Source organism: Leptodactylus fuscus, chromosome 1 (assembly GCF_031893055.1).
Source record: "Leptodactylus fuscus isolate aLepFus1 chromosome 1, aLepFus1.hap2, whole genome shotgun sequence".
Classification (NCBI taxonomy): domain Eukaryota; kingdom Metazoa; phylum Chordata; class Amphibia; order Anura; family Leptodactylidae; genus Leptodactylus; species Leptodactylus fuscus.
This window is the reverse complement of record NC_134265.1, coordinates 335374160-335387380: the sequence shown is the minus strand read 5'-3', so window position 1 is coordinate 335387380 and position 13221 is coordinate 335374160. Positions and strand designations below refer to the sequence as shown.

At 41.6% G+C, this 13221-nt stretch overlaps 1 protein-coding gene across 1 annotated transcript in view; it reads right to left on the bottom strand.

The window, feature by feature from the left end:
- Positions 1-2075: 2075 nt before the first annotated feature.
- Positions 2076-13221, bottom strand: part of ATOH8 (atonal bHLH transcription factor 8) — a 44410-nt gene continuing 33264 nt past the window's right edge. The window contains exon 3 of the mRNA XM_075261216.1: positions 2076-2794. Coding sequence (XP_075117317.1) covers positions 2789-2794 — 6 coding nt within the window. The 3' untranslated portion in view covers positions 2076-2788. The remainder of the gene's footprint in view (positions 2795-13221) is intronic.

Here is a 13221-nt window from a genome sequence, read left to right as displayed (position 1 = left end):
AGGGACATCTTATTGTGTGATGGACCATCTTAATGGGGTTTTCCCATAAAAGCAAATGATCCCCTATCCATAGGATGGTATAACTTGCAGATCGGTGCTGGTCCAACCACTGAATCCCCACTGATCAAGAGAACTAGGGACCTTCGTTCCCCATTCTGAATGAAGCGGTGGTCAGGCAGCATGTCTAAGTAGTGGTAATGGGGCCCACTTATGGACTCTTTGCACTAGCTCACCATTGCTGCGGCCTCTTCCTTGTACTGATGACATCATACTCATCGGTCCCTATGCAATGTACTCTGTAAACAGTGAAGAGGCCGCAATGTTCACCTGAATGCTACAGCCTTTTCAACCACCAGAATCCATGGATACCAAGCCCTGATCACATATTGATCAACTAGGTCATAGAAGGGACATGAGGACAAAATCAAACACGGGGTCCTTCCATTCTGGGTAACAAGACCCAGCATCATAATGGGACCCAATCTCATCTCCTCTCCTTATGTAGGTCTATGCTACATTTGTCTTCTATTGAGAAGATAGTTAAACAAAGCTGCATATATGGCGCATAGTCCAGATCACGTGGCGAGACTCTCCTGGGCATTGCCATGGCAGACATTACTAAGGAGTCTGCACCTATTACAAGGTAAAGCCTTGCATTCTTCTATCATTCTGTCACCCGTCTCCCCGGAGCTCCTTTGCTTTAGGCTTTGCTCATGTGGTTTTAATCTCCTTAGGGCTGGTATGAGAGCCGGACAGTTGCCTGTGTTATATAAATTTCACATAGATCTGCCAAGATCTAATGAGCAGAGAAATTCTGTAATTTCTGATGAATCCGGACTTTCCATGTATTTATATGAGATCAAGCGTATCGGAGACTAAACTTTCAGAGTATGTTCCGGTCCTGATTTTGGAAATTTTAAGCATATTCTTAAAGAAATAAATCAGGAATTCCTCCATATGCATTTGGGAAACAATGGGGATTGAAATAAACAGAAAAGAGCAGGCTCGATATAATGGGATCAAAATGGGCCTAAACTTCATGTGTTTTGCCATCTAGGACAGAAGTTCTTGGGGCTTTTCTTCCTTACCCACCCACACCCCTTATTTGCTAACAATGCAGGGGGGTCATGCACAAGTTCCCACCTCCCAGTAACATAGGATCAACCAGGGCTAGCCTTCCTCTGTCCAAGGGTCCAATAGGAGTCACAAAGACTGTCTCTTTTGTAAGATCGATTACATGGACAATGGGGTGGTCTAGTATGGAAAACTTTATTGGAGGCAGCTGAAAATATACTCACCGACTCCCTCAATGTCAGACTGGCCAACCAAAGTACCAGAAGACACTCTGGTGAGCCCAGCTCTAACACAATAATGCTCCAGGAGCAGGAACCCAAATTGTAAGGGTACAATGATCGACTGGAGGGTGGGCCACCAGAATAATTTTATCAAGTAGGCCCAAAGAACCCCAACCCAACACTGGATTTCCCCAGCTTTGGTTCTGCCATGTCCTGGTTTCTAGCTTCTCTGTACTTTCTGGTCTAGCAATGTCTCAAGCAAGCTAAATGGGACCTCAAGAGGTAATTCTGGACCGTAGTGGGTCAGCAGTGGCTGCAGTGACCAGTCATTGAAAGTCATTGCTGGACCTGGAAGCCAAACCCACCAATTTTGACCCTATGTGCATGAAGGTGTCCTCACCTGTCCCTAGAGCATGTTGGACGTCATGTTGGAGATAGGTCACTACCAGAGGTATCTTCTATTAGCTTTTCCTCTTTTCCCATTAAAAACACATGCATGCTTGGCTGAGTGTGCACATGTATTGACAAGTCAGGAGCAATAGTTATTGTCCCAACAGGTATTGGAGGTCTATGGGTCCCTGTAACCTAATTGTGTATTGTCCTCATATTTTGCCGAGCTGTGACTATGCTCCGACCATTTCACTTCAGAAGCTGCCCTGACTACTGGGATAGTAAGATGAATGATGAGGCTGTTGGAGGACTTTTTTTGAAAATACATCTATAACATTTTAATTTTTTTTTCATTTTTTTAAAACTTTATTTCCAATATAATTACCAAGTCTGTCAAGTATTGCCTTGATTCCAGCTCATGTACTGTATATCTTTGAGCATCTGAGCACTGTGTATCGGGTGTGTGAATAACCAGTGCACAACCGGTGTATAATAGCAATTTATCGTGTATTTAATTGGCAAACTGCGTCATATTATTATTTCCACTACGATCCATAAAGTCCCATGCAAGTCCCCATCCCGACAGGACTTTACACTTTATCAAATCAGGATCTACTTGTGACAAAAATATACAGTCAATAAAGCAAAGTCCGGTGAAAGCCTCTGGTAGTCAAGCATCATGGCCCTTAAAGGGGAACTCCATTATACACTCGGCAATAAATATATGAGATTCTGTGCAGGAGCTTGATAGGAAATCTCGGCTTCTTTGGACAAAACCAAAAAAAATCGGATGAATTGAGACAATAAAGTGACACAAAGCTTCTCGAAATCTTTGGCACAAGAGCAAAAAAGAAAATCAATCTGGCTGTGCGATGAAGTGACAGGAAAATATCCCAGGCGAATGCGGGAGGTTATGGCTAGATACATTGCACAGGCGAAAAAGCTGAACGGCAGTTTTTGTTCTCTGTCTTTGTGTAAGAAGCTCGAGATCCAGATGTCTTTTCGAGGAGTCTCAGCCAGGAGCTGTCTTCAGGATTTACCATCCAATATTTGCCAGAGAAGACAGAGGGAACTCTCTGAAAGGGGCCAAATGTTACCACATATCACTCCTAGGAGAGAAAACACAACATTGTACCGTTATATATATGTACAGATATTCCTGCTGCTCCTGCAAGGAAGAAAGGGCCATTATTTATGTCTATATATCATCTATCTATCTATCTATCTATCTATCTATCTATCTCCTATCTATCTATCTATCTATCTATCTATCTATCTATCTATTATCTATCTATCTATCTATCTATCTATCATCTATCTATCTCCTATCTATCTATCTATCTATCTATCTATCTATCTATTATCTATCTATCTATCTATCTATCTATCTATTATCTATCTATCTATCTATCTATCTATCTATCTATCTATCATCTATCTATCTATCTATCTATCTATTATCTATCTATCTATCTATCTATCTATCTATCTATCATCTATCTATCTCCTATCTATCTATCTATCTATCTATCTATCTATCTATTATCTATCTATCTATCTATCTATCTATCTATCTATTATCTATCTATCTATCTATCTATCTATCTATCATCTATCTATCTATCTATCTCCTATCTATTATCTATCTATCTCCTATCTATGTATCTATCTATCTATCTATCTATCTATTATCTATCTTTCTATCTATCTATCTATCTATCTATCTATCTATCATACAGTATATATAGTATCTATCTATCTATCTATCTATCTATCTATCTATCTATCTATCTATCATATATAGTATCTATCTATCTATCTATCTATCTATCTATCTATCTATCTATCTATCATCTATCTATCTATCTATCTATGTATCATCTATCTATGTATGTATCATCTATCTATCTATCTATCTATCTATCTATCTATCTATCTATCATCTATTTATCTATCTACACTATCTATCTATCTATCTATCTATCTATCTATCTATCTATCTATCTATCTATCTATCTAGTTATCTATCATCTATCTATCTATCAATCATCTATCTATCTATCTATCTAGTTATCTATCATCTATCTATCTATCTATCTATCTATCTATCTATCAATCATCTATCTATCTATCTATCTATCTATCTATCTATCTATCTATCTATCTAGTTATCTATCATCTATCTATCTATTTAGGTGTAACTTGAATATCTTACATCCGATAGCAAAATCTGCCTACCCTGTGCGATTTAGAATAGTGGTATATTTTATAGGGCAGATGGACCTTTGAGGCCCATCAGTGTCCAGGGCCTGATAGCTACCTGCTACAACCCTGTATCACTTTCATATCACAATTCCTTACTCTATGTTCACACTAGCATCGGCTTCTCCATTGTACGGACCAGAACAATGGCTAGGCAGACCATTGACTATCAGGGGGTTCCTTCGGATGTACATTCTTATAAGATTTTGGATACACACTGAGACAGAGTCTCCAAATGAAGACACCAATGCAGATGTGAAAGTAGCCTGAGAAATCCCATCACATACTACCTTTGGAAAGGCAATAACTTGTTACTAAGGCGTCAGACACCCCCAGAGCCATCAGCAAAGGGGGACATGACTTTGGGATGGGAGAACCAATAACTCCTGCAGTTTCTTCTTCATGCAGTAGTTGTGTAGATTTATACAGACTGGTTCAGCTTTAAGAATATATCAGTGTATATATTCTGCTTTAGGAGTATATATCTGTGTATATTCTGCTTTAGGAGTATATATCAGTGTTAGAGATGAGCGAACACTGTTCGGATCAGCCGATCCGAACAGCACGCTCCCATAGAAATGAATGAAAGCACCTGGCACGTACGCTTTGCCGGCGGCCGGTCGCTTAACCCCCCGCGTGCCGTCCGCTTCCATTCATTTCTATGGGAGCGTGCCGTGAGCATGCTGTTCGTAACGGCTGCTCTGAACAGTGTTCGCTCATCTCTAATCAGTGTATATTCAGCTTTAGTATACAGTGCCTAGTGTGTTACTGTAGGGAGGGAGGAGTTAGGAATAGATGTCACTTCCTTTCTCCTCCATCTTCATCCTCTTTCTCATCACAAGACCTGGATGAAGCATTTCCCTACCATTAGCCTACCATTTTTCTATGACACACAGTATAACACCCCCTATACTGACCCTCATACATTATATTGTCCCTTTTACTAACCCCCACAGTATACTGTTCCCATTACAGGTCCCCACACAGTATATTGCCCTCTTTACTGGTCCCCACACATTATATTGCCCTCTTTACTGGTCCCCACACAGTATATTGCCCTCTTTACTGCTCCCCACACAGTATATTGCCCTCTTTACTGCTCCCCACACAGTATATTGTCCTCTTTACTGCTCCCTACACAGTATATTGCCCTCTTTACTGCTCCCCACACAGTATATTGCCCTCTTTACTGCTCCCCACACAGTATATTGTCCTCTTTACTGCTCCCTACACAATATATTGTCCTCTTTACTGCTCCCTACACAGTATATTGTCCTCTTTACTGCTCCCCACACAGTATATTGTCCTCTTTACTGGTCCCTACACAGTTTATTGTCCTCTTTACTGGTCCCTACACAGTATATTGTCCTCTTTACTAGTCCCCACACAGTATATTGCCCTCTTTACTGCTCCCCACACAGTATATTGCCCTCTTTACTGCTCCCCACACAGTATATTGTCCTCTTTACTGGTCCCTACACAGTATATTGTCCTCTTTACTGCTCCCCACACAGTATATTGTCCTCTTTACTGGTCCCTACACAGTTTATTGTCCTCTTTACTGGTCCCTACACAGTATATTGTCCTCTTTACTAGTCCCCACACAGTATATTGTCCTCTTTACTAGTCCCCACACAGTATATTGTCCTCTTTACTGGTCCCCACACAGTATATTGTCCTCTTTATTGGTCCCTACACAGTATATTGCCCTTTTTACTGCTCCCCACACAGTATATTGTCCTCTTTACTGGTCCCTACACAATATATTGTCCTCTTTACTGGTCCCTACACAGTATATTGTCCTGTTTACTGCTCCCCACACAGTATATTGTCCTCTTTACTGGTCCCTACACAGTATATTGCCCTTTTTACTGCTCCCCACACAGTATATTGTCCTCTTTACTGGTCCCTACACAATATATTGTCCTCTTTACTGGTCCCTACACAGTATATTGTCCTCTTTACTGGTCCCCACACAGTATATCGCCCTGTTTACTGGTCCCTACACAGTATACTGTCCTCTCACTGATTCCCACTACTGTGGCAACTGGCCCCTGTTTCCTCCGGACTGGACAAAAGCAGGGATCGGTGAATAAAATATCGGCTTCTACCTGTTGGAATAAACCAACAGCAAGTGGCTGATTAATATAATGCTGCCCCTCAGTTTGTGCCAGGAGGTCGCCTCATGGCAGGTGCAGCCCTGCTTCACCCCCTTACAACCAGCCGATGTAAGCCATAAGTAATAGGTGTTCACCATTCCTTGTCCAGACTTTTGGATACCCCTACATGCAGGGGTGTAACTTTAAGGGGTGCCGTCCCATCCAGGCCCGAAGCCTCAGGGGCTCAAAGTCCTCACTGCACTATAAGGCTGTATTCACACTGAGTAACGCTGGCGTTTTTTGTGCTTATTTTTGCACATAGCGCCGCGTTAACGCCGCGTAGTGCCATGTGTACGCCACGTTAACGCCGCGCTATTTTGCGGTGGCGTTGCCCGGCGTTAACACGGCGCTACGCGGCGTTAACGCAGCGCTATGTGCAAAAATAAGCACAAAAAACGCCAGCATTACTCAGTGTGAATACAGCCTAAGAAGACATTGGTATTATAGATAGCACATGGCCCCTTTTCATATTTTGTATTAGGGCCCAGGGGCCTCAGGTTACGCCTCTGCCTCCATGTTGGAATTATTTCTGTTTCCTCCTACGTAGGGCTTTTCAGATAAGACATCATTCGCATTATGTTACCGGTTCTCCAATATTTTTGCAGAGGTCTCTGAGCAGCTGATAACGTTAGTGAAGATTGTGCAGAGACATCTGAAATGTAATCTGAAGGCCTGTCCATCTTGTCTGATCCCAGCATGTCCTTCTAGGACACGGCCTCATCCTCCATCTCCCGCTGTGAGGTGACGCTGAGAGAAGCCGCAGGAACACACACCAAGCTTTAAATAGATGGCAAGGCTACGTAAGGAAACTAGAGCTGAAGAAAGCTGAACGTAGCATTCAGCTCAGGGCCAAGGGTAATGGCGGCCTTCTAGTGAATTACAGGGGAATTCCAGCCAACTGACAATGCTGTGCAAAAGTTTTAGGCAGGAAAATGCTACAATGTAAGAAGACTTTCAGAAATAGATGGGTTAATCGTTTATTTTTGGCAATTAACAAAATGGAGTGAATGAAGAAAAGAGAAATGTAACCCTCCATCTCTATCTGGTGTGACCTTTATCCTTCGGCTTAGTTCACATGTAAATTACGTGTGGCTTATTTTGGCACCAGAAAAAAACGCTTCCTAATTGGGAAGCTTTTTTTGGACCTTGCTGCGCTTTTTGTAGCGTTTTTTTTTTTTTTTTTTTAAAAACCGCTTAAAAAAACACAAGGCTGTTTTCCCCTCTTGTAAAGTGAAAAATCTGCTAGCAGAAAAAAAAAAAGCTAGCAGTCTACATTTATTGATTTATTATGCATTATAGCGCCATCATATTCCGCAGTGCTGTCCCATATAGGGCTCACAATCTACATTCCCTATCAGTATGTCTTTGGGAGGAAACCCACGCAAACACAGGGAGAACATACAAACTCCTTGCAGATGTTGCCCTTGGCAGGATTTGAACCCAGGACCCCAGCGCTGCAAGGCTGTAGTGCTAACCACTAAGCCACCATGCTGCCATACATAGACCAGCTTTTGAAGAATAGAAAGAGGGACAGAATGTGCGGTCTGTATACATAAATACATGAATGAATACTAAACCTCACACACAAAACTGAATCTGTACCACCAAAACTCACGAGTTGTATCTATGTTGTAAAAATAAAAAGATAAAATAGTTTGCCATATGCTCCTTTTTGTCATGTAATGTTGTTAGGAATTACACAAAGTCATTCTGTGCCACAAAATGTAATTCAGTAACAAAAAGTGTATTACCAGTTGTTACCTGCAGGTGGTGCTGTTTACTGCGGCTATTCATTAGTCTCATTATCACTATGGCTGCTTGGGGAGCTTTCACACTAGTGTGGTGTAATCCGTTCTTCTGGACAGTCATAGGAACAAATGTTTGCTTCAGACAATCTGTTCTATGATGGACAACAATGGGTCCAGAGGGACCTCACTGAATATAATGGGGTCTATTGGGTATGCACTGTTGTCGCCCTGACATCGTCAGATGAAAAAGTTGTGTTTATAGGATTCATCCGCAATTTTAAATGGACCTTGTGCTGGAGGCTCCGAACACAGAATATGGCCCTAGTAACAGCCATTAGAGATGCAAAATCTCGAACAAGGCCCCTTCTACTATGTGCCTTTTATGATACCACTGTCTTCTTATGTGGCAGAGGGGTCTTTGGACACCATCAAGCAGCAGGGCTTGGGTTCTATTGCTACGTCTGCGGCCCACAACGAAACACTGTTTACATTACTTGTACCATACCGATCGAATTCAGTTAAGAGCACCTCAGGAACTCTGCACCATTCAGAAGCTGCTGCTCCACTCATTTTGACACAATTGGAATTTTTCCTCTAGCTCCCACCGTTCCTGAGCAATTGGTGCTGTTTCAGCACCCAATAGGCTAATAAGGCTCTCTGCTATCAGGTGGGCGGTCCTAGACTACCTGCTCAGGTACCACCTGACAGTAGAGAGCCTAATTAGCGTACCGTATACTGAAAATAATTGCATTGATTGTTCAGGAACAGTAGGGGCTAGAGAAAAGATTCCAACTGCGCTGGAATCAGTGGAGCGGAACCTACTCAAGGATGCAAAGAGTTGGAGATGATGGAGTTGGTAAAAGGTCCCCTAACTCCTAACTTGTCTATTTTACGACATGCTTGTGTTCTTCATGAAATAACAATTCTGTAGGATCTTTTCTTATAACTTTGCATTGCCCCGTCCCTCTGTTATTCCTCCTGGAAATCCATGAATACATTGACAGTTGGGTGTCAGAGTTGCGTCTGACATGTCATACATTTCCAAGAGGAATAACACAACACAATGTTATGATAACAATACTTTAGAATTGTTATTTTATGAGGAAGAGGAAAGATTCAGCTGGCGTTTTCATTTCGTTAGGTTCTTCTATGCAGCGTATATCAATGAAATATCTCTATGTCTGGATCTCGGTGCTCCCGTCTGCCATGTTCTGCCCCTGTCATCATTCTACATCTTACACGTCTGCCTCACTTATTTGGCACCGTGCGTCGGAGCGACAGCCTGGTGTTCAGGGAGGCATATACAATATTTGGATTGTCAACCAGCGCCACAATCGGAGTGACAGCTCGTCTCAATGGTGCCAATTTGTGGACAGCTGCATCTGTTTTGTGTTCAGGCAGCTGAGCGCTGGAGACGGCACAGTCACAGGCGAGCGGCTTTCCAGCTGCCGGAGATCTGCAGGTTGACCACCTCTGCCGCAGGCTATACATTCTAGAGTTTACTACTTTTTAAAGAAAATATTGCTTTGAATCTCTAAATCTGTCCCAATGTCCGCCCACAGTAAAGATCCAAGGGTGGCCTGTGACATCTGGACTTTATCACTCGACTTGATTTGGGAAAGTGCTCTATAGAGTCGTATTCTGCACCAACTCTGACACATTCTGGAATAGATCTGGCTCATTTTTGGTGCAAAATAACACATTTAGTTTGAAGACGATTCTTCAGACTAGCTTGGCAAGGGGGTAGGCCTAAGGCTGGATTCACGCTTGTGTTGGAGTCTCTGTAGGGGAGATTCTGCCGAAAAATCTGTCTAAAATCGTCAGGACTCGAAGGACGGAAGCCCCAACCCTAATGTGAACCCGGCATCGGATAGAAATAGTAAATCTGCTCCAATTATGTTTTTTAAAGGGGAAAATGGCTTTTTGACTCCAGGAAGCCCTGACCTGGATGGCTACCAGAGAAGGGGAGCGAGTCTAGTGGGACGGAGCTGCAGAGCTCCCCAAGAATCAAGCAGGCATCAGAGCATAGACCATGAACCTAGGCCGAAATATGACAGCCAGAGTAACCGATGACTGTACGCAGCAATCAGGCAGAAGACAATACCTGCCGGAAGTCAGGACCGATCCACTACGCGTTCTGGATTCACATACATGAGGAGGAAGCCATTGTGCTCTGACCCAAAGTCACAGATGAGGATCAGAGGTCCAGAACTGAACAGAAACCAGAAGTCCTGTTGTTGTATTAAAGACTAATATAGGACTTGGGTTACAAGCAGTAAACAGAGACTCAAGTACGTCAACTGCACGTTTAACCCTAACATTACTGAACTGTGAGATAAGTATTCATCTTGCCTTGTTGTGAGAATTGTATATTGGTTTAACTAAGTCTTTCCGTTACATGTTATTGAAGGAACTAAGCCGAATAAGTCATTCCGTTAAGAGACTTTCTGTTGTACATGCTGTCTGAGAAGAAGTGACACGGTTACCTTGGCAGACTATGTGCGGGAGGAGAGGGAGACTTCCTCCCCACAGGAAGTCAAGGGTTTTACAACAGAGTTAATGGAGTGTTATGAGAGCCCGTTCTAAGTGTTGTTCTATGTGCTTTAAAAAACTTATAAGTAATACAATAAAAACTACAGATCGGTGACGCTGAAAGACAACTTCTAAACTCGGCTACAGCAATGTCAACTCTTTGGATCCCCCGAGCTCATCGTTGGCTTCTGGGGACCTTTGTATTCAAGTGCAAAGGATCCCTAAAATCAGCCATTGAGGACAACTGTACTTAGGTACTGCAGAGCCTAAACAGTGTAGATGCCTAAACTCAGCTATCTAAGACTTCTGTGCTCATCTGCTTTAGAACCAAGCTAGTGTGGACCCCTGACCTCAGCAACTTGGGACCCCTTTATTCAGTTACAGAGAACCTCTACACAGCTACTGGGGACCTTTAAACTTTGTTTTTGAGGACCCCTGACCTCAGCAACTTGGGACCCCTTTATTCAGTTACAGAGAGCCTCTACACTCAGCTACTGGGGACCTTTAAACTTTGCTTTTGAGGACACCTGACCTCAGCTGCTGCAGACCTTAGACAGCATGGATGCCTGAACTCAACTACCAAGGACCTCTAAACTCATCTAATGTAGATCTAAACTAGTGTCAAGCCTTCAGCCCAACTGGTTCTTTAAAATCAGCTACTGATGTGGACCCCGGACAGTGTGGACATCCTAACATAACAACAATGGACCCTTGACCTTAACTACTAAGGAAGGGAAGGACCACTTGCAGCTGTTTTGGACTTTCCTTTTCCGCTGTGCGAACAGTGCCTTACACAGAACCTTTCACTGCTTCCACCAACCGTATTTGATCACATCCCTCAATAGGCGCTGCTGCATTGATTCCGGCACAGTTGGAATTTTTTCTCTAGCTCTCGCCGTTCCTGAGCAATCATGTATGTAATTTTCAGCACAATAACGCTTTCTACTGTCAGATGGGGGGAGCAGAAAGACGGGATCCGCCCACCTGTCAGCAGAGAGCATAATTATACTGAAATTAACATCAATGATTGCTCAGGAATGGTGAAGGCTAGAGAACAAATTCCAACAGTGCCAGAATCAGTGGAGCATCGACTATGCAAAGAGTTGGAGTTGGTGGAGGTGGTGAATGGTCCTCTTTAAAAGGCCAGTTTCATAATGGTGTGTAAATAATAGATTATCATTTTTTCAGTTTCAAAATCTTGTCCTGCCACAGTGTTAACATAACCAGCGTAGGTAAATGCAAGCTCACATATATGTTATCATTGACAATTACACGTACACCTGGACCCAGCCCTGCCCAAGGATGTAGATCTGCCAGATTAATACTCAGACCCTATTGCAGCATGGCAGATGTGCTAACCACTGAGCCACCGTGACGCCTCTACCCTTTGTATGCCACACATTTCCTGTAAAATAATGATATTATACCCCACTGCGGCTACACCTTTAATTATTCTGCTCCCTTCGCCTGTCAGCCACAGCAGCTGTTTAACATAACTTTATCTTTGATCAAGTGTCTTATAAATCCCCTAAGATTTGTTGTAACTTCACTGGTTGTTTTTTCTGAAAAGCGCGCGGATTAAGAGCTTATCGTGTTATTCCTTTGGAGACGTCGAAAAATGACTATACTCCACAGATCCTTCGGGGTGTACATCTAAATATTTATGAGGCAGGTTACAGGAGGCATTATGCCTGGGAAAGACACAGTTTATGATTATTACATTTGGCTCCTGATCCTACCAATGTTCTGAAATGTTCTGACTCTTTTTCACTACTAGGATGCTAGTTGTTAAATGTCTCCTATATACACAGCTATACAACTTTAATACTACTATAATACTGCTCCTATGTACAAGAATATAACTACTATAATACTGCTCCTATATACAATAATATAACTGCTACAATACTGCTCCTATGTACAAGAATATAACTACTATAATACTTCTCCTATGTACAAGAATATAACTACTATAATACTGCCCCTATGTACAAGAATATAACTACTATAATACTGCTCCTATGTACAAGAATATAACTACTATAATACTACTCCTATGTACAAGAATATAACTACTATAATACTGCTCCTATGTACAAGAATATAACTACTATAATACTGGCTCTTATGTACAAGAATATAACAACTATATTACAACCTTATGTACAAGAATATAACTACTGTAATACTGCACCTATGTACCAGAATATAACTACTATAATACTGCTCCTATGTACAAGAATATAACTACTATAATACTACCCTTATGTACAAGACTATAACTACTATAATACTGCTCCTATGTACAAGAATATAACTACTATAATACTGCTCCTATGTACAAGAATATAACTACTATAATACTGCTCCTATGTACAAGAATATAACTACTATAATACTGCCCCTATGTACAAGAATATAACTACTATAATACTGCCTCCTATGTACAAGAATATAACTACTATAATACTGCCCCCTATGTACAAGAATATAACTACTATAATACTGCTCCTATGTACAAGAATATAACTACTATAATACTGCTCCTATGTACAAGAATATAACTACTATAATACTGGCTCTTATGTACAAGAATATAACAACTATATTACAACCTTATGTACAAGAATATAACTACTGTAATACTGCACCTATGTACCAGAATATAACTACTATAATACTGCTCCTATGTACAAGAATATAACTACTATAATACTACCCTTATGTACAAGACTATAACTACTATAATACTGCCCATACACACAAGAATATTACTTTTATTATACTGCCACCTAATGACATAAGTATAAATGGGCCCAGAAACAAAAGCTTGGT